The sequence below is a fragment of the Molossus molossus genome, unplaced genomic scaffold (assembly GCF_014108415.1).
Source record: "Molossus molossus isolate mMolMol1 unplaced genomic scaffold, mMolMol1.p scaffold_m16_p_4, whole genome shotgun sequence".
Taxonomy (NCBI): domain Eukaryota; kingdom Metazoa; phylum Chordata; class Mammalia; order Chiroptera; family Molossidae; genus Molossus; species Molossus molossus.
Window position 1 is genome coordinate 30465465 of NW_023425377.1, and position 23012 is coordinate 30488476.

A 23012-nucleotide genomic window follows, 5' to 3' on the forward strand; every position below is an offset into this window, starting at 1 on the left:
TGAAGTTAACAGGCGTTAATCATCCTTGTCAGTGATGCCAAACGTGACATAATGAGGACCTTGCCAATTTCACGCTCCCATTCCATCCCGGGTACCACTGTCTTTAACCTGTAACCTGCAAGTTTCACCTGCTTAAATCTTCTAAGGTTTTGAATACCGTAGTGAACAAAATAAACTGAATATAGTTTTTCAACTTGCCTAAAACCCAAGATGATTTCTCTCCTATGTCTCTGCATTAGGCACTAAAAAATAAAACATAAAACCCCTTTATAGTGTGTCTAATCACAAACAGTATCACTTCTATTCTCACAATAGAAACTGAAAAGGATTATAGAATTACTAAATTGTTCCTTTTTTCCTTAGCAGGAAGCAGGTGATCATACTGTCTAGAAGGCAAGTGATTTAAGCAGTGCATCTGAGGTTACCAGGGCAACTGCTAATTATTATTGAGTAACTCTAATGTATCTCCACAGAGGTCAGGAGTTAAGGTTTTTCCATTATATATTCTGCTTTAAAATGCAGCTTTCAAAGGAAATTGGGTAGATAGCAGATGGAGAATGACAGATGGAGATCAGGTGAAAGAACTATATATAGCTCAAGAAAAACTGAACTACTTAAATTTCACAATGTCGGTTGAGGGAATGGGGGAGGAGTTCATGAACAGCTAGCTGCTCAGTGTAAAAAATGACTTTCTGGTTTCCTATGTTAGGACTTCCCAAATTAATAAGAAATCTGATATCAGTCCAGATTCAGGGGTCTAACTGGATCCCCTCTACTTAGCTCTCTGAGAACAATTTCCTCTGTTGTCCCAAGAGTTACCATTTACTAAATTGAACCGGAACCTCGGACAGACCAACCTGAAGAGGAGGAGTCATGTGGCCATGAAATCATTCAAACAGACTTAATTTTATTTATTACACACCAAATGCAACACCTTCTTGGTACAGGCCTTATTCTTCAATTATACAGCATCTTCTTACTCAGATCCCAAACTGTTCAGAATATAACAAATTTTAAAGGTTCAAAAAATTCCTCTGTTCCCTCTGGCAGCATATATACCAAAAACTGGAATGAAAAGAGCACTGATCTCTGTGCAAGGATGACACGCAAGTTCATCAAGTGTTCATAGTTTTTAAATCAAACCAGCATGCTGTGTGCCTTAAACACATAGAGTGATGTATGTCAACTATTTTTCAATAAAATTGGAAAAAATAAAAGCACATGTATTAAAAAATTCCTTCTCACAAAGATGCACCCCACAACTTTCAGAAGAGAATAAAAGAATAGTGATTTCAAAGCTGAGGAAATCTATTTTTACTTGAGTTTTCAAACCTGAATGATCAATACATGCACATGCAAAAAAAATGTCCACTACTACAAAAGAGTGTTTTTGAAAGGAAATGTCAGTATCCCTTCCAACAAAGGCCACTGTGCCATCTGTCTCCATCAGAGACAACCGTAGATCACTCCCCTGTATCTTTCCAGAAACATTACAAACATGCACACACATCTGTATGTGTATATGCCCCTGGGTTCTTCTGCAAGTAGGACCATGCAAGGCTCACCAATGGTTTTCAAATCTAGCAGCATATCAAAACCACCTAGGAAGTTTAAGAAACAGACCCAAACTCAGATCTCACCCCAGATCAATTAACTCTGAAGCTCCAGGGGAGAAGCCTAGGTGCTAGTATTTTTTATTTTAGGCTGCCAGGTGATGCTCATGTGCAGTGTGCACTGAGAACCACCGTTACACCCTGTCCTGAACCTTGCTTTTGCCCTTAACGCACCTTTGAAGGCTGCAGCATACCAGTGTATACAGACCTACCACATTCCTCTGCTGTACTCGGTAGTGTTCCACTCTACAATTTATTTAGGCAGTCCTTTACAATGGTTAACCCTCTGGTCCCACTCTTTGGCTTTAATAAATGGCATGGAAATATAAATCCGTGCTGGATGGCAGCACTCTCCATCCTGCCTTCTTCTCTGGGAACTAACAACATGAAATCCATCAATAGGGTTTCCTGCACCCTCTGGATTTCTGTGGCATTCACCAAGGGAGAGCTCTGGCAGGAGATTAGCAGGAGGAAGGAGAGAGCCAAGGAATTAATTCCCTTTTCTCCCTTTCTGAGAGGATGCCCCCACCTGGCTGAGTCCCAACTCTATAGAACTCTTTCCTCTTCTGGATTTTAGTAAACACTTTCTACTCAAGTCCCTTCAGTCTAAGGATGGTAATTAATTAGGTGCTACTAGTCCTGGTTTACTATGTTCTCTTGTGATTCTCCGGCCCCCACTCCTTTGTAATAAACCCTTCTTGAATTATGCTATTTTCATTGTGCTGATGTTTCTTCTTAGGATTCTAATTGCATCCTTGGATAGACATCTTTGCTTTTATTTCTTTGTGGACAATATCATCTTGGTTCCCTCTGAAGAAATGGCTTCTTCACGCAGGGCAACAAGGTGGTCTTTACAGCTCCTATTTTATCCCTTTTCTGGGCATTTTTGACAACAGCCAGGGAACAGTGCCATCACCTCTTCCATTTGTGAGGAGCAATGGAAGGAATACTGAAGCAATGTCTTGGGGAGAACCCCACTGCTTCCTTGATAAGGAAGCTGACAGGCACTGGAAGAGAACCTGACAGAGCAAATGCAGAGAAATACTAAGATCAGAATGACAGAATAATTCTTTTCAGAATCTGTTTTCTCTTTTTGCCATAATGACAGTCAAATTTACACAGAGTCATAGGCTGAAAAGGAATTGCTGAAACTCAGGATTGCAATTAGGTTCTAGCCTAATTAGTATGGGCCCAATTGACTCCACCCAATGGAGGAACGACAGGGCAGAAGGCTTGATGAGGCTCCCCAGAGTAAACACCTTAGCCTGCTAACTTGGGGCAAAGAGCTTGAACCCTATCTCCTAAAAGGAGAGCTTCTGTTGATTTCAGTGTATTTTGTTATTTGTAGTTAATGTAATTTTAGGTGTTTCAATTTATTTTAAATGATCACCTCAATGTTTTTAATTTGGGTTGCTTTGTGTCACACCAGTAACAAACAAACCAAAGTAAACACAAGTGTCCATCTATTGCCACCACTGAGAGAAATCAGCACTAGGGGACTGTTCTTCGGTCAGGGACAGTCTAAGAGCAAATAATGATAAGGTAATAAAAAAATAATAGTAGTAATCAGTTTTTACTAACCACTTATTACAAACGAGGTTATTTATTGAGTGTTATGAAGGCATCATTTCATCTGACCCTCACAACAACCTTGAATGTAGGTCTTATTATTACTATTATTATTTTTATGATTATTATTCCCATTTCACAGAATAGCTTTAGCTTAGAGAGGGCAAATAACTTGCCCAAGTCAACACAGTTAGGAAACCGCAGAGCCAAAGCTTCACTACAGGCCATGTGGGCTTCTCCCTTCACCAGATCCCATAGCTTTCTGTGCACAACAGACCCATTCTGTCTTTCACACAGCTATCTGTGGCCGTAAATGTATACATAAACTCAGTCTCTGTTCTCCTGAAGGATCTCGGCCACAAGAATGGTGTCCATTATGAGAAATACATTCTCCCCCTCAAAAGTGGAGTGTTGATTTAGAATTTAGAATAGCATTTCCTGAACTGTGGAAATGCAGCATAACACACGCCCTTTGGGAGATTCATAATGGACATGTTAAAGACTCAGAGGTCCTCTCAGTCACGAATCTGTTGAACTTTATCCAACTCAGTTCTTGCCCTTCCACCCATCCCCACTTCCTGTACCAGTGTGGGGAATGCTGATTCAGAAGTCTCAGATCTCTTGAACACATTGATGCTGATCCACCCCTTTCAGTATCACATACCTCAAGAGCTCCTTTCCTGTCAATGTAAAAGTCTTCACCATCTCTTGTTACACACGCAGTAGGTGCTCATTAAAAAAAAAATAAAAATCTGCTGGCTTGATTAACTTATGCGCACCCACCCTCTCTTATTTGTGACCAAAAGGCATGCATTTGCAAAGCAGCTGGCTGGCTTCCTTGAGGAGCTAGAAAGTGCCACACTGGTGAGTCTGAGAAGCAAACCCATCAGTCAGTCCCCAGCCCAGTAAGTTGTGACAAATCTCAAAGGCTAAGGGCAGGTTGTTCTTGAGCCCACTACTATCATCACTGCAGGGACAATCAGAGTGCCAAGGACAGACACAGGTTTGGCCCTGGGAGCTTTACAATGAGGTAAATCCTGATTTTGTTCTTATGGAAGTCTATCAACCTAATGCACTAGGACTGTGATTTTCAGGCTTCAGTATGTGTCAGGATCAGGGCTTGTTAACACAGAGGCTGGGCTCCTCTTCCAAAGCTATTGATCCATAAGTCTGGGGTGGGGCTGAGAATGTGTATAGCTAACAAGCCCCCAGGTGATGCCAATGACTGGAGCATACACCCTGAGAACCACCACAATGGACTGCATAGGTAGATCCTTCTTGGTTTTCTAGATTCTTGAAACGGTAGAGGGGTTAAAAATAAGATCCTCAGGTCGTTTCCAACTGGAAATGTGTTCCTAGCTGAGTAAGCACCTGCTTCTCAGATAGACTAAAAATGTTTAAAAGGCAGTACTTTATCTCTAATATGCAACTCTAATTTGATTTTAAGTTACCCAATTTATAATCTGACTCTACCAGTAAGATTCCCCCAAATTATATACAGAGGGAGAGAAACTACTTCCAATCTAACCCTCAGTGAGAAAAAGGGAATTTGAGAGTTCCTTCAAAGCTGCCTACAGGCATAACAGTGCTGAAAGCCACAAAGAATCGTAGGCCTCGTTCCTTCCCCAAAGACTCTACTAAAAATCCGAGATTTAAAATGCCTAACACCTACCTACACATATACAAGGCAGTGCCATAAGGCATTTGAGGCCAGCTAAATTCAGAATGAAATTCATTCATATGTTTAAATTAACTCCAAGGCTTTTTGCATCTACTGTGTGCCATGGCAAATTTTGGGAATTGTTGTAGAGGAGATTAATTAATTTAAAAAATATACACACTATGTGATGTTAGCTTATAAAGGGGAAAAGGAAATAATGTGTGAGAAGGAAAACATTTTTCATTTGTGATTTTCACTGTACTGGAAAACAGGGATGTGGCTAAGCACCGGAACTGTGTACCGTCCCCGCCTCCTCCCACACCCCCTCTGCTGACAGGCTACACAGATCCAAGTGCCACTGGCAGCCCTGGGGCCTGGGAACAAAATCCTGCCGGGTCATAAAGTGTGAGGGCTGCCTCAAGCAATTTTTATATGAAAAAGAACCACTAATGACCGAACACATTTATCCAATAAAAATTGGATGGGTCACCAGGCAGGAATCCTCACCCTCAACCAAGGGAAGCCAGCTGGGCTCCTGACTGGCGAGGGAACCGGAAAAGCTGACAGGAAGCCACTCAGAAAACAAGAATACGGGTCACATAAGTGGCCATCTCTGAAAATGTCGAGGGAACGTGGCCGGGGCTTGTCGGAGCTGTGTAGCGGCGGCTCCAGGAGCCGTAAGTGCCAAAGACATGTTTTCGGGCTTGTCCAAGAAACGACCGTGAATGAGCTGCTGGAGCTACCACAGGGTAGAGAAGGAACAAAAAAAAAGGCAATGGATTCCTTGTGAAAATGATTATGCTTTCAAGTTATTTCCCAAGGTGGGGAATGCCACCACATTTTCAGGGAAACCAGTCTGAAGAGATCTTTACTGCTTGGAGGTGGGTGAGAAACAGAATCCTCAACTCAACAGGAAAGATCCTCCTCCACCGAAAACTGATTCAACCTGATTCAACCGCAGAGGAAAACTTCCTCTTTCAAATTCGTGCATTCCAAAGGATGACACATAGAGACCATTGTAGTCAAATTAGAGCTGCCTGCTTGGGTATAACTTTCTGGCATAAAATGGCACTTAGATGGTAAAATTACTTTTAAAATATGCCGTGAATTATCACTTGTCTAATGCATATTACTCATTTTGTGATTCATTTGGTCTCAATAAATAACAGCTATGCATAAAGCTTATCAAGTATCTGTGGAATCTGGAAGTTTCCAATTTTTTCAGGAACAAGCGTGGTCTTTGTTTAAGGTAAGGCAGCACCTGCCTTTATAGAAGTTCCTTCTTTAAGACCAGACTGACAGCTCCCATCCCAGATTCAAGGTAGGAAGTAATGGAGACAGGTGAGAATATCTTTTTGCACACAAAAAAATACATCCCAGGGCTGAGGGAGTAGGAAGAGAAAAGGTACTGTGAAGGTCCTCCAAAACAATATTACTAGTAACTGACATTCATAGTAATAAACATGCAAATGAGATAAAGAATGATCTCATTTAACCTTCACACCTTTTTGAGGAGGGTACAATTACCCTATTATACAGATGAGGAAACTGAGACAGAAAGAACTAAAGCAACTTGCTTCCTTCCCCTACAAATCCATACCTCCTTCACTCTACATTAGTTTTCGCTGAAGAATGCAATATCTGACATATTAGTGATTTGCCTCCTATCTCTACTAGAATATAAAACCAATGAGATAAGAAACCCCAATTAAAAAAAAAAAATACTGTATCTTCAGCACTCAGAATAATGCCTGGCACACAGTAGGTGTCCAAATAATATTTGTAGAATGAATGTTGACTGAATAAGTAAAACATAAGTAAAATTTTAGAGGTATCTCTGAAGGCAAGTTTTGCCCAGATTTCATCCGAGAGCAGCTGCATCAAAGTCAAGAGGAGCCAACGAAGCCTCAGAGAAGCAACTCTGCCTGGAAGCAGACCGTGTTTATCCTCTGAATTCCAGGGACTGTGCTCTCGCCTCTCACTGGCCACTAAGCTGGGAGAGGAAGGTTGACTCTGGCAGCATTTGAAGGCGCTTGGCATGCACACATCTTTTAGGTCACCAGAAATAACTTGGAAATGCACGCATGTGTGTGCTAAGTGGAAAGGATGAGAAAAATTCATTTTGTTTATGGGGCTACTGGGCAGTGAGTTATTTTTTAGGGGTAGGGACCTCTTAGGCAAGAGAACTCCAAGGTGAGCCCCCCCACGTTGCTGTAATTATCCCTCAACCTTCTAACCTTCTTTCAATCTTACCAAACCCTTCCATCCCTACCCTAGTGGTCTAGCAGGGTGGGAGATGTCTGGCCCATGGGCTGTATAAGGCCCTTGAAATCAATACCAGCTAACATCACACGCCTCACCAAATTAGCCTGACCTATGAAACATAGCAGGCTAATTTTTAAGTTGATAATTCTGTATGGCTCGAGAATGATATTGTAAATATCCAAATGGACTTTGGCAGAAAAAAAGGTTCCCCCACCCTGGAGCATGCACCTAATCATTTTTAATTTGGGGAATTACTGCAGTATCTTATGTAGTGGGATGTCCCTTGACTTCTTTTGTTTATTTCCTCCTTAAAAATCACTGTCTTCCAGAAAGTAGTGGTACAGTGCCAACTCTATGATTCACTGTGAGAGGAGAGAGTGACTTTTACTTCTGCAGTCGTTTGTAAGCATCCACTGAACAAGCTCTGTTCTTAGCGACAGGCCAGTCTCCTTCCACCACAGGGAGTGAGGGGATGGGCACACTCAGGGCCAAGGACTGGCACCAACATCGACGAGTTGGTGCCAGGATTACCTAGGGTTTCCTGCTTTCCATGCCAGTGTTGAAGCTGTCTTTCTCATTGCTTCAGCCATTAGCTATGGATTTTGTTTTGCTTCTTAATTTCTTAGAATCTCATTTATGAGTTATTTTGTTTCAGAGAAGATCCTGAAAATTGAGAGGCTAATCTCCACGCTGCCACTACTCTACAGTGAGAAGTTACCATACTTTTCTACCTTCCCCAGGCAGCCCAACCCCATTCCAAGGTAGTTAGTTGCCCATGACTCCAAGGTCACACACTCACAGGCATTGTGCCCGTTAATTATTGCTGACTAAACCAGCCCAAACACAGTAGCTTAAAACAGCCACAATATATAGTATGTATTTCTCATGAATCTGTGGGTTGATTGGGCAGCTTTTCTGTTGGTCTTACCTGGACTCACTCATGTGATGTGGCTACATTCAACTGATTGGTGGCATGTGTGTTGGGCTAGGCTGGGACAGCTGGGCTTTTCTCTCTTGGAGGCTAGACTGAGCTTTATTACATGGTGGCTGGGTTCCAAGAGGATGAGATGGAAGGCTACGAGGCTTGTGGCCTGGGCTTGCAAGCCACATGATGTTACTTCTGCTGTATTCTTTTGGCCAAATCAAGTTTGAGGGTGAAGGCCAGCCTCGATCTAAGGACTTCTCCTCCTAATGGGAGGGGCTTCTAAGATTCTTTGGCCATACTGAATCTATTACAGGCCTACAGGCAGGAGATATAAAAGAGTGAAGCAGGCCAGTTGTGAGGAGATAGGGACTGTAGAGCGTCATCTATTACTAAGTAACATATGGGTTTAGTGTGGTCATATTTTATAACTTTTGAAAAGAAGCTGGAAATCTAGATAATAGACTTTATTTTTCTTGGGCAGTTTTAGGTTTACAGAAAAATTGCTCAAAATAACAGGGTTTCCATATACCTATACTCACTACCTAAGTTTCCCCTATTATAACATCTTTCATTAGAGTGGTACATTTGTTAAAACCAATGAACCAACATTGATACATTATTATTAACTAAAGTTCATAGTTTACAACATGAGGATTTGCTCTTTGGGTTCCATGGGTTTTATGAATTTTGACAAACGCCTAATGTTTCGTATCTACTATCCACAATCTTTTTGCTGACTCTATAGTTTTGCCTTTTCCAGAATGGCATATAGTTGGCATCATACCATGTTGTACTCTTTTTAGAGTGGTTTCTTTCACTTAGTAACATAACTTTAAGGTTCATCCATGTCTTTTCATGACATGATAGCTCATTTCTTTAATCACTAAATAATATCCCATTGTCTGGATGTACCCCAGTTTGCTTATCTATTTACCTACTGAAGGACATCTTGCTTGCTTCCAGGTTTTGGCAATTATGAATAAAGCTGCTATAAATATGCATGGGCAGGCTTTTATGTGGACATACGATTTCAACTCATTTGTAAACACCTAAGAATGTGACTGCTAGATTGTGCCATGTGATAAGTCTATGTTAAGTTGTGTAAGAAACTGCCAAATTACCTTTCCAAGGAACTGTCTCATTCTGCATTCCCACCAGCAATGCATAAGTTCTGGTTTCTCTACAACCTCACCAGCATTTGATTTCAATACTTTGAATTTTAGCCATTCTAACAGGTGTGTCGTGATATCTCATTTTTTTTTTTTTTTTTTTTTTTTAATTAGAGCCTAGGTACAGGGTGAGGCCCTCATACTATTTTTTTTCTCTCCCTTTTTTGTTGTTTAAATTGTTTTTAACATGTTGTAATTTTAGTAAATTTTTTTTTTTTTTTTATCCTCACCCGAGGATATTTTTCCATTTTTTTTACAGATAGAGTGGGAGGGAGAGAGAGGAAGGGAGAGAGAGAGAAACATCGACGTGAAGGGACACATCGAGTGGCTGTCACCGCACGACCAACCAGGGCCGGGGACAAACTGCAACCGAAGTACACGCCCTTAGCGGGAACCGAACCCGGGTCTCTCCGGACCGCAGGCCGACGCTCTAACTGCTGAGCCAAAATTTTTTTTAGAGAGAGAGGAAGGGAAAGAGAATCATTTTGTTGTTCCACTTATTTATACATTCATTCGTAGGTTCTTTTTTGTTTTTTATCCTCACCCGAGGACATTTTTCCATTTTTGTTCAGATAGAGTTGGAGGGAGAGAGAAGGAGAGGGAGAGAGAGAAACATCGACTGAAAGGGACACATCAAGTGGCTGCCTCCTGCACAACCCCAACTGGGGCCAGGAACAAACCGCAACCAAGGTACATGCCCTTAGCAGGAACCGAACCCGGGTCACTCTGGACCATGGACCGATGCTCTAACTGCTAAACCAAACGGGCCAGGGCAATATCTCATTGTTTTAATTTGGAATTCCCTAATGACATAAGATGTTGAGCGTCTTTTCATATGCTTATTTGTTGCATCTGTATGTCTTCTTTGGTGAGGTATCTATCTAAATCTTTTGTCCAGTTTTAAATTGGATTGTTTGTTCACTTATTGTTGAATTTTAAGAGTGCTTTTTATATTCTGGATACTGGTCTTTCATCAGATTTTTTAAGAGTTGTTTTTTTATTTTATTGATTTTTTTTTTCACTGAATTTACTGGGTTGACATTGGTTCACAAAATCATATAGGTTTCATGTGTACAACAACAAAATATCCTCTGTACATTGCATCATATGTCCATGCCCCCAAGCAAAGTCTCCTTCCCTCCCCATTTCCCACCCCTCTTTGCTCACCTCCACCTACCACCTCTTTCCCTCTGGCTATCACCATACTGTTGTCTGTGTCTATGTGTGTGTGTATATATATATTTAATTTTATTTTTTGCTTAATCCCTTCACCTTCTTCCATCCAGCCCCCCAACTGCCCTCCTCTCTGACAGCTGTCTGTTTCATGTATCCATGCCTCTGTTTCTATTTTGTTCTGTTTTTTTTAGAAAATATTTTCTCCTAGTCTGTGACTTGACATTTCATTCCCTTAATAGTGTCTTTTGCAGAACAGACGTTTTTAACCTACATGAAGTCCAACCGACGAATTTACTCTTTCATGTATTAAGCTTTTGGTGGTGTATCAATATACTCATTGCCAAACCCAAGCTCACCCAGATTTTCACCTATGCTGTCTTCTAGACATTTTATAGTTTTACATTTAGGTCTACGATCCATTTTGAGCTAATTTGTATGAGAGGTGTAAAGTCTGTGTCTAGATTCAATTTTTGCATGTGGATGTCTAGTTGTCCCAGCATGAAATCTGAATTTTGGTAATTCCCAGCATGAAATCTGAATTTTTGTGAGAAGTGTCCTGAAATTTTTTTTTTTATCCTCACCCGAGGACACTTTTCCATTTTTTGTTCAGATAGAGTAGGAACGAGAGAGAGGGGAAGAGAGAGAGAAAGAGAGAGAAACATCGACGTGAAAGGAACACATTGAGTGGTTGCCACCAGCATGACCAACCAGGGCTGGGGACAAACTGCAACCGAGGTATGTGCCCTTAGTGGGAACCGAACCCGGGTCTCTCTGGACTGCAGGCTGATGCTCCAACTGCTGAGCCAAACTGGCCAGGGCAGAAGTGTCCTGAATTTAAAGGTTGGAGATTATATATATGGTGGTAGTGGTAGGGGAGTAACCAAGTTCCCTCTCCCTTAACACATGTGTAGGGTATTTTTTCCATTTTGGATCATCTCTGTCTCTCTCATCCCCCTTATCTGGAATGCTCTTCATCCACCCATATAATCTTACCTAATGCCTGCCTCACATTCTGTCTACTCTACCTTTCCCTATACTTTGACTGGTGCGTGTACTCAGCAGATACTCAGTTAATAGTTGCTGAACTCTAAATATATTTAACAATCAGCACTGCCATATACCACTGTCTTTCCTCCTTAGTCAGACTGTAAACTCTTGGGAAGCCAGGAATCTTTTTCTCATTTACTCAAGGTAGCTTAGCATAGACCTGGGCACAAAGTAGGTAAGCAATACTTGCTGACATTTTAGACTAGCTGGACTTTGGTCCTGGCTTACCAAGTATCCTTTGATCTTCAGGAGGTCTAGCTGAGGACCTGCTAAAGATTTCAACCCTGCAGCCTTGCCCTGGCATGGCTAGATTGGTGGCATCTCTAATTTTGATCCTGACTTAGTATTATGCCCACACAAACAAGAGGGCCCTGATCTCCTTGGATAATTAGCAAACATTTACCAATGATACAGCAAAATGTAGGCTCTGAAGTACCAAAGGGTGCTGAGTCACAATGTGTTTCTTTCATTATGATTGTTACACGGTCATGGTGACCATTCCAGTCATTATAAAAATAATGAAAAAACAAATGAATAAAATAAAAAGAACAGACAGTTTTCTGGTGACTAGTTTCCCACCTTAGGCCCAATTAGTAGTTGAGCTAATGGTAATCCCCCATCCCTGATTTTGTGTTGTGTTTGCATTTGCATCATTACACGTTCCCATTCAAGGACTTCTGTGCACTTCACAGTGAACAACACTGGAGGGAATGAAAGGGTTCAAAACTGAGGCTGAGACCCACTGGTCCCAGTGGTTGTAACTGAGCCCAATCACCACAGCTCAGTGTGCTGACAGACTTCACAGAATCCATTTTCTCAGGGAGTGTACTGTGATTTCTGTTTGCCAAGACTACCCAGCTTGTGCCCATGGCCCACTCAGGCAAATCCTAGGCAGAAAACAGTGGGGAGGCACAAACTGGAGGACAGCATCTCTATGCCCTGGGTGTCAGAAATGTCCCAGAAGCCAGTGCAGAGCCTGCAGGACCTCTGCCTGGCCCTCACTCAGGGCGTGGCAGACTCGGGTGTCAGCGCTGACACCTGACTCCTCTGCCTCTGGAACAGCCTTCCATGAGCTCAGGACTCACAGGTGTCAGTCAGATCTTCACACAGCTTGGAAGGACCCCAGTCCTGTTGGAAACATACTCCTACCTCTAATCCTCCTCCAAAGAAAAATGGGTAGTAGAACTGTTCCTGGCATCCACCCTCCCTTCCCTGGGAAAGCTGCCCCCACAAATCTGCAGCATGCAGGGAACAGTCTCCTGGATGGCATGAACCGGATGGAGTCACCCCGCAGTGTTTTTTGTAAAACAAATCACTAGACAACTGAAAAATTAAAAGCCCAAGCCTCCTCTATCCAGGACCTGTTTAAAAGGCATACTCCTCTCCACCCCACTTTCTACTTAGCTGCTGAAGCAGCCTCTTTGGACACACTGTACTCAGCAGCAATTCAGGGGGCTCCCAGCTCTCAGCTGCTGAAAGCAAAGATTAAAGACTACTACTTGGTATTGCGGCTAGAATCAGAAGATGTTAAGCAACCTGGGCTAGAAATTCAACCTTGCTCAGGCTGAGCAACAAATCACTTCAGCCACTAGTAGGTACAGAGATTGAACAAAATGGGGAAAAAACAAACTAGAATCTCCTCAATATCTAGGAGCACCTGAGAAAGCCACAGGCACATGAGCAAGACCAGCCATGGGGAACCAGAGGAACGCACTGCCCATAACCTGAACAAGTTAAATTATTTTGAGCTTTTAAGGCATGGGTCCACTTCTTGGTGAACAAACATGACCAAATAACAGGTAAGTCATTTAACTTCCTGAATATCAAGGTAGAATTTAAAGCCAACAACTAAAATGTGAGCTGACTGGCTTAACGTATGATTTCTTCAAACACTGTTACTGCATTTTCTGTATAATTACCTCTTAAGTCCATTTTAGAGTCATTTTTCCTCCCAAACCTTAATATCCCTTAGTCTCTTCTGAGACAAAAACTGTTGGACCCATTTTGCACATCTGTAAATATCTTAAAGAGGTAGAACGCCAAGGTGTGTTTGTTCGTGAAACCACAACACAGAGGGGGCAGGAAAAGGCTCTGCTCTCCCGGTGCCTCGCCAAGTGAAACAACGGCCCTGAAAGCAATCTGTGGCTGAACCACAAACTATTTTCACTAGAGAAAGGCGAAGTCAACTCTGCCTTTCCTGGGTCTTATACAACTGCAGCCTGAAAGTCCAGCTGTTCTGGTCATGGCCTCACATTCTTTCCGCAAAGGCTCTAGTTGACACGATTTATAGGGTGGTCCGAGGAAGCATGCTAAGCAATGTGGGATGAAACCACAAGGGAGGACTTTCTGGCCCTAACAGAATAGATCTCATTTCTGTGGAGGTTTGGACAAGTAACTCCAAAACTGCCTGTCTTGGCTGTTAGGGGTGCTCCATATCCAAGAAGGAAGGAATAATGGTGCTTCTCTTTTATAGTTTCTGGTATGTGATCTCAGTCACGCTAAGGTTGGAGGATCTGAAGACTCAAAGGCCTACTAGGGGGCGCTCTTTATTCTGGAACTGAACATTCTCAACATAGTCAGGGGGAAGGGAAACCAAGACAACATGAATGAAAGAAACAGACTTGGCTAGTGATCTACTGAGCTACTACAGGGACTGGATGTTCGTAAAGCCAAAAGAAATAGCTCTTCATGCCCAGCAGCCAGCACAGGCAATAGCCATCACCAAAGCCATCTCAGCAGGATGGTAAATCATAGATCACCAAGGACAAGAAGCAGTATGTTACAAATAATGATTGACCCATAACAAACTAGCCAAGCTCCAAGTTTAGGGAAGTTTAAATCATGTTCATAGGACAGTGCTCAAAGTCAGAATGGGCCTGAGAGCAAATTCTGGGAAGAACGGTTGACCAAGGGCCTGCTGTGGCAGGTAAGCGAACATCATACTTACAGTGAGTTGGGCCGAGTGGGTTTGAGCACATCCAGGTCTGGGTCACTGGAGTTCATGTTGGGCTGTAAGCTGCTGCTAGAATTAAGGATGCTGTTTGCATTTGATGAGACGACAGATTCCAAACTGGAGTTAATGATGCTGTTTCTTTGTTCCTCTGGGGAAAAAGAAGGCCATAGCCCCACATTAATATTATTCCATAGGGATAGTCTGTTCCCACATATATAAAAATTTACAAATATTGAGATTTCATTGAGATCTCTGGGCCCAATGAAGCTAAAAATAGGACATAGGAAAGGATAAGAATTATAAGTGGGAAAGGAAGTCAAAGGGGAATAAGTGACTTGAAATTTTAGAGCAAAACCCATTCTTTACTTGATGGGGCATACTCCCCTTCCTCCCTTTAATTTGACCAGCCTTTTTCCTAAGAGTGGCTCTACCACTGCACGTAAGTTGTGTCTTTTGACTGGCAGATGGTCAGAACACAGAGCAGCCTTCATACAGCCCTTTCTTTCAACCAGATCCCCTTGGTTTCTGTGACATTCACCTTTTATTCAAACACTCCTCTCCCCAATATTGTCTAAATTGCCCAGGCCACAGCCTACCTCTGTAGCACATCACCATGAAATTCTACTATTTGGTCATCTACTTCCTTGTGACTCTGCAGTCTAAATTCCTGACATTCCCTCTGGGCAGCTTTAGTTCTATGTAATTGATGTTTAGTTTCAAGTTAGTTCTTTGATAAATAGATATGTAAGTTTGCATATAAAAATCTGAATCCATGCTCCAAGCAGTCATATTAATGCTTGGAGAACACTACCAGGCCAGGAGAGAGAAACCTGAGTTTTCTTCAAGGCTCCACCCTGACTGGTAGTATGGCCTCGGACAATTTTCACTCTCTCTGTTTCTTGGCTAATGCATCAATACAATGGGGAGTGTGAGCTATCATGAGGACCAACTGGGATTATATGCTGTTCAGAACACTGCTCCAAGAAAACAACTTTCTGTTTCTTACCATCTTTAAAAACTTGGAACCATAGCCTGAAGAAAACATTTTTGGTTGATTTAGTTAAATGACGCAGGTACCACTGCTGTAGCAAAACAGTGGAGATTTAGAATGTCATTTCTGAGGTTTGAGCAATCAATTCACTTATCAAGAATCATATCTGGGTTAATCGTTACCCGACCTTTTTTAAATGAACCAGAGATGTACCATATGCCTAAGGAGACAGACTAGGCTCGTTGACATGGTAGTTTAAAGGTTGACATTTGAACTCAGGTGTCTTTAGGCAATAAATGGGGTGATGTCATGATAAAAAATACTTTTCCTTTTGCATTAGTCATGTCCCTAAAAAGTATATTATACTTATGAAATGAGCTTAATTAATATTAATTAATGTGAATATTAGATTAATATTTATGTTATACACACGCGTACTCCAATGAACCCTAATAGCTTGGCAAATTCTCAATGTCATGTATAAAGTCCTACAGAAGAGTTAAAAACCCCATGATGCTATTAGGAGTTTCCTGAACTCTAAGATTTTGAAAAAAGTAGATTTTAAAGTTGATTCCCGAGATGTAGAACTATTCATATTTTAAGAGCTTCAACTCCAAACAGAAACAACAAAGAAAGAGAAACCAAAAGAATTACATTGAGCCAAGATGTAGGCCGACTAATAGGGCCTGCAAATGGGAACTTGCTAGTGGGAAGAAAAACAACTCTAAAATTACATCATTAGGGGATCATCAAGAGAATGGATTTGCCACTTCTCAGTATGAATCAGTGTAAGTGAAATTTTCCTTTGCACCAAATACTCATATCAAGATTTATGCAAGATGAGGAGGAGCCCAAGACCACCATGTGAAAAAGGGGAATAAAGATGACACTTCTTTAGTGTTCAGTGGAGATATTTTCTGCCTTTTATGGGAGGAGAGATTAATAGTTTTATTCATTCTAGTTTGAGGCCAGGTTTGGATGACATAATTCTCTGAATTCATAGGAAATAGAAGAGTATAATTGTAGCTCATATTTCTATTGTGACTTGACTTATCAATGAGAAGGTTATGACTCTATAAATTAAAAACAGTATCTTGCTAAAAGTGTATTGGTTTTTCTAAAATATTATCAGGACTTTTTTTCTGCCTTACTATCTATTAGAAAAAGAGTATCTGAGATGATACTTTCTTCTTCAATTTTCATTTATTCAGTGAATGTTTATTGAGTACCTACTGAGTAGCAAACACAGTACTCAGCTAGCAGACCCTTAAATTAATTCCTTGGTATTTTATTCAGATGCATACTAGTGTACTTATTAACTTGCACATATTTATTTGTTTATATGTTTACCTTCTTTGGTAGATTATGAGCAACCTAAGATTGGATATTTGACAGATAAAACTTTGAAATCACAACAGAAAAATCCATTATATAAAGATGCTTTGCTTTATAAAATATTTTATCAGAATCCTAATGCTCATAAAAAGATTTGATTCTGAAAACTACACTTAGGTAAAGATTTTAAGAACACATCTACTATTACAGTTTTATTGACTGGGATTCTCCATGATCTAACAAGGAAGGCTACTACATATGGAACATGATATGTGTCTGAAGTAAACCCACAAGGGAGTGAGGATGGGGTAGAAAATGAGAACTTCACCCTCCCTGGACTAGAAAAGTCAATAGACTAAAACAGGTGGCTACCCCCAAACTGAGCTTGAGGATTCCTAGTATTCCCTTTACTGAAGGACATCAGAATTTTTTTTGAAGAAATAAATTCTTTTTTGAGGTTCTATTTTGACTTGTATTTAGATATCTAGTACCATTCACATATGTTATAACCTATAACAAAAACAAAAGATTAGAGAAAAGACCATTGTCCAAGAAGAAAATAAATAACTAATCATAAGATTTCATAGTTTTGCAGCCAAGACAGCCAAATATGCATGCTAAAAGGCATCTTCTCTACTGGTCTCTCATGTGATAGAGAAAACTAGAAATCTGGCTCTCTCTCACTGCCAGACCATCACGGTTTTATTTGATGTGAGACCTCAAGTAATGAGACTGACAACTTCTAGCTGGATACTTCTAAGCTGAAATGCTGAAAGTCTTTACTGGGGATTATTCCAGAGACAGGGGAGCAAGTAAAATCAAATGTTTTAGTAGTTATGGCAAACTCTACAGAAACCAATTCTAAAGCATTTGGAATGGATTAAGAAATAAAGAGAAAATGATTCAGTAATGTCACCCAAACCAGGAGGATGTTTGTCAGGTGGGCAAATGAGTCCTTGCCCCTGACAGAAAAACATACTGAGTATAGGCAGCCTAAATGACTTTTAAACAATAAAAATAAAATAAACCAAGTCGTTCAAATATGAGCAAGCTGACTTCTTTGAGTCACTGATGATTCAGATCAGCTCTGCATCCTCATAAGAAGATACAAGAAGGACTGATGGCAATTACATTGCCGAAGAAAAAAATTACAGAGTACTGGACTGGAAAAGAAAAACAACAACCAGTTATGAGTCAAATCACCAAGATCACAGAGATCCGTTTAAATGACCAAAAGAGAAAAAAATGCCCACAACTCAGGAGTATTCCTAAACTGATGGAAGCCAGAGAAAATGTTTGCCTTCCTCAGACATGTTTGTCAACAAGAATCTCTCTTCACATTAGTTGCTGAAAAGAGCCCAGAAACAAGGAACTGATACCAAATCAATCTTCAAATAATTGTAAACATGTATGGGTAATGCATTGGATGTTTTCATGAACAAATATGTTCTATGAGGAGTGACAAATTGGTTGTGGAGTTGGTCCTTAAAAATAAAAACTACTCAAGGGCTGGGGCATGTCTGCTCAAGTAAAATACATCAGCATCTGTTACAGTGACCTGTGAGGTCAGCATCAGCTCATCCATTCCTGCCTAGTCCATGCACAGCATTTGCTAAAGCTCCATGAATAAGTATAAGCTAAATAATAAATATAAGGCAACAATAAACAATCAAAATGTGTTTTCCTAGCACAGAAAAAAGGCAGTTTTGTGAGACTGAATTTTTCAGGTGTTTCAGACAGGGACCACTAATGTCCTTGAAAACAAAGTCCTGGTTAGAGTGGGCAGTGTTTTTTGTACAAATCAGGAGCGGAAAAACATGCGTATGCAACAAAATCACTGCAACTAAAAAAAGAAAGCCACAGAGTAATTTTGGTGATATTGTACTTGTTCTGGGGGTTGCCATGGAAATCTGGGAGCTAAGCTACTTCACTTTCCATATTTACCAAGTGACTCCTGCTCACTCTAAATGACAACCCCATCACACACAAGAGGCAGGGTCTCTGTTTACCACAGAACCCAAAGGCAAGGCCAGGAATGCACACGCAGAGCTAAGCCAAATTCACACGTCTCGGCAGGCCTGAACACGTCTGGTCTACTGAACACACAGAGCTGAAGAATAAATATGAAACACAGACCTTCGACATCACTTTGGGGTATATTTCCCACCATGTATGGATGTCTGTCAGAATATAGGGTATCATTTCATCCTTTCTTGATGTCTGAGACTAGTTGTCAAAAACAAGAGGGAAGCTGACTTTCTTAACAGCATCCCATGATACATTGCAGAGCCTGAAGGAGGGAACTCTCTTTCAACAGGATCAAAAACAGGGAGAAAGGGAATTGCCAGACAGACGGAAGTTCTGTAGAGACCCAGGGCTTTATGCAAAATATATTAAAGCAAAAGCAAAATACTCAAAGGCTTTTCTGTATTGCAGTGGGGAGAGAGGTGTACTTTCTCCTGGCTTGTTAAAATTTTGCAATGAAGTCTGCAATGTATCATCTTGACAAGATAGGATGATAATAGCGTGGCAGCTTAATGAATTTTGCAATAAAAAATGATGAGTGCACAGCAATTTCAGAGTTTACCATCTCTGGGAAACACCCAAGTCCACGGGAAGCTTAGAATCAGACTTTCTGAAGCAATTTTGTTTCCCTGTAACTTTGCTTTTGATAATAATGGCTTGCCAAGCCACAATAAAATCTGAGGTGGTCTGATTTCCTGCTGACCCAGCCTCAGTCCCTATGATAAAAATAATCTTAAAAAGCAGTTTGGGCAATGTGTTGGAACACATGAATACAGTTTGGGCAATATTTTAAAAAATCATCTTAAAAAAGTAGTTTGGGCTGTGACTGGGCTAAACAGTGAGTTCATAAGTGAAAAGTCTGGTCAATCGTTTTGACCATAGGACACAGTATATGATGCTACAACTTATGGCAGGTTGTTTTCAGCAAAACCACCAATTTTGACCCTGTGTGGACTGACTGAATTATTCTCTCCATATGGTGCTCAGAATAACCCTTCTCTTTGCAAAGGGAAAGAATGCCAATAAAACCAGATTTCAAGATAGAATGGGGAAGTCACTGTGGCTGGGCCAGGACGGAACAGATTTAGGCAATGGGACCTGGAGGTATAGTGGGGATGCCCAGCCCTGAAACAACAGCATTTCAAAAACCATAACATATGAATGAGCCTCTACTCTCATCAATGGATGAATAGAGAGCTGAATGAGAGTTAAATGGATACTCTCCTACTCACAACTTAGTGCTCTTTTCTACCTAAGAACTTACTTTTGAGTCAAGACACTGTTATTTTAATCTATAGTTCCTCAATATCTGAGGGAGTGCACATACAGACTGCTTATCCTATTGCTCATTAGAAAGAAGAAAATGATAAAGTTACTTATTTTTAATACCATGACCCATTGAAAAATGGGTTTGAAACAGTAACTGAAATGTACAATTAGAACATTTTGTTTTCAGTAAGGTAAAACTAATTAATTTAGAAAGTACAGAATCCTATATGTATTTTGGTATGTCAATATCCAGTTGGTTTTTCTATACATAGGGACACATATATATATATTTTATAACAAAGTGGTATACCATCATACCTAACGTGCTACCTGTTTTATTCACTTAGTGATAATGCCAGAGATCTGAGCCTAGAACGTGCTTTTTCCATTTAATGATCTATCTTGAACTTTTTTCCTGCCATTAGTTTTCCACAGCATCATTTTTTAATGGACACATCAACTCTGTGGTTTTCAGTCACACATGATAACCACACATAATTAAACCAAGAGCCACATTACACCTTACAGCCTGTGTGACAATAGGAATCCATGTGGATAAACATGTCACCTGCCAAGACAAACAGGTGTGTCCAGCATCTGCAAAGGCAGCCTGAGAAAAGGTACATATTGCAGCTCTGCCTGCCCGGAGAGAGGCATTATGTAAGACTTTAAATAGTATGAATTCCCAGTGATTTTTCAACAAGGAAGATACATATGAGAAGTAAAAGAGCTAAATTCTCAACCTCTCACTGGGCCCGCCTGGGAGAGGCTCCAGGACGAATTAAGTGAACTAAAAGAATCCATCAGAGTTATAATCCCCGCAGCTAGTTAACATGATCCCTGTAAAACGAAGCTCAAGAATCCATTCCCATCCCCATCAACACTGTACAACTCATCCCAGACTGCTGATGTATTTGCACTCAAGTATCAAACGGGCTCTCGCTGAGGCCAGGGAGACTCTGCGTTACCTTTCCATGTGGGTCTCTCCCTGGGAATCTGCAGGCTCCAGAGGGGGGATTCTTTCTTAGTCAAATGCAAGGTAAAGCTATAGCTTGATGATAATCATCGTAATCGTAGCTAATGTTTATTAGGTGCTTACTATGTTCTAGGCCCGGTGTCAAGTACTGTACATGCACTGTTTCACTTAATCACGGTAATTTCCCTCCAAGACAGCTATTACTAGTGATGGATTTTACAGATGAGAAAAATGGAGGTTCAGAACAGGAAAAGTAATGTACTCCAGGTCTCAGAGTCAAGGAGGCATGGAAACAATGCAGTTGGGCCGCAGAGCTCCTGCTTTCAATCACCACGCCAGGCTGTCCCAAATCCCAGCAGACCGTCAAAGAGATGTTCTGGTAATGACAGAAGACAAGAAACCTTGATGGTCCCCCTCTCCCAAGCCAGTGCTCCTTTAGCTGCAGCTGGCAGCAGCACTGCCAGGGGCTTTTGAAATACAGATGCCTGAGCTGTAGAGCCAAGACCGGATTCAGAACGTACCAGGAAGCAATCCAGGCATCTGTATTTTTTTTTTTAAATCCTCATCCAAGGATATTTTTCCATTTATCTTCAGATAGGTGTGAGAGAGAGAGACAGACACACATTGACATGAGAGAGACACTTCGACTGGCTGCCTCCCACACCACCCCGAACAGGGCTGGGGACCGAAACGCAACCGAGCTATGTGCCCTTGACCAGAATCGAACCTGTGACTCTTTGGTCCTTGGGCCGACGCTCTAACTATTGAGCAAAACCGTCCAGAGCAGGCATCTGTATTTTGAACAAGCTCCTTACATGATTCTAATGCACACCCAAGTCTAAGAACCACTGTTCCAATAAATACATTTCAACAACTTGGTGCATGTACTAAAAATCTTGGACAACGTAAGTGATAAATGTCCCCTTGCAACATCTTAGAAGAAATCTAAAAGGTACAAGACCTGGTTGCTAGTTCCCTCTAATCTTTCTGGTTCTGTCTTCTACAGTTGTCCAGAAAAAGTATAATTGTGTCAGTACCTTTCACCTACACATACCAGTCCAATTTCTGCTGTATGATGTACCTACGAGGAAACTTAGAGATTAAACAGTAATCTCCTTTGCTACCATTCGTCTGGTGCACAGCTGAAAAACCTACATAGTTGGTGCTAGATCAGGAGGGGCGGCTGTTGTGTGGCTGCTGCCTGACGGTCCACATACTGAGGAATCCACTCAATATGGCTCAGCTGCCCCAAGGCAGCGCTGGGGGCTGGGGCAGATGGCTTCTATAGCTTCTGTAACTCAGTCTAGCAAGGTCTGTAGGTCAAGAACTGACAGACGTATCCTTTTGGAGACAACATAGCATGGGGAAGGGAGATCCCCTGGGTACAAAGTCCTCCTGACTGCCTGACCTCTCAAGCCTCAGTTTACCTGGGTGTAAAATGTAGATAATGAGCACCTACTCATGGGGTGATTATCAATTGTGAGGATAAGATGAGATAATAATGGACTTAGCAGGCTGCTCAGCACATTAGGTGAGCTATAATCATTTTTTATTTTTATTTTTATTATTGTTTTCATTGAATGAGGTTCTAATTTAGCTTAGCCTCAAGGTTCTTTATCAAATGCATCCATTTATCTTTCCACACCAGTTCCTCAGTTCTTTCCGGGCAGATCCCTGAGCTCATTGAAAGAAAGTTTACACTGGAGGTTCAAAAGTGAAGGTGAAAGCAGTTTTCCCTTGGTGATCAGGTTGGGTTTGCAGACTAGGTCACAAAAGCACAGTGAACCATGTCTCTTTCAGAACAATCCCACAAGGTGGAACTGGAAGAGAGAAAAATGACTGGTTAATGGTGCAGCTTTGAGTTCAAATCTACTACTTGGTTGCTGTGTGAGCCTGAGTACATTATTTAATATAAATGTTATTTTCAATCTCCAAGTGTAAAATAGGGACAGGACCTGTGTCACCCACTGTAAAGATTAAATGAGATGTTGCTATGTACAGCGCCTAACACAAGAAACCAGTTGATAAATTATGTAGCC

At 41.2% G+C, this 23012-nt stretch overlaps 1 protein-coding gene across 5 annotated transcripts in view; it reads right to left on the reverse strand.

Annotated features, from left to right (window-relative positions):
- Positions 1-23012, reverse strand: part of ARHGAP26 (Rho GTPase activating protein 26) — a 443756-nt gene that overhangs the window by 63416 nt on the left and 357328 nt on the right. For 4 of the 5 annotated variants that reach the window (XM_036281726.1, XM_036281724.1, XM_036281725.1 and 1 more), the window contains exon 20: positions 14372-14525. In XM_036281726.1, the coding sequence (XP_036137619.1) occupies positions 14372-14525 (154 nt within the window). Of the gene's footprint in view, positions 1-13; positions 116-14371; positions 14526-23012 lie in introns of those variants that run through there. The other variant, XM_036281727.1, reaches the window with a different exon arrangement.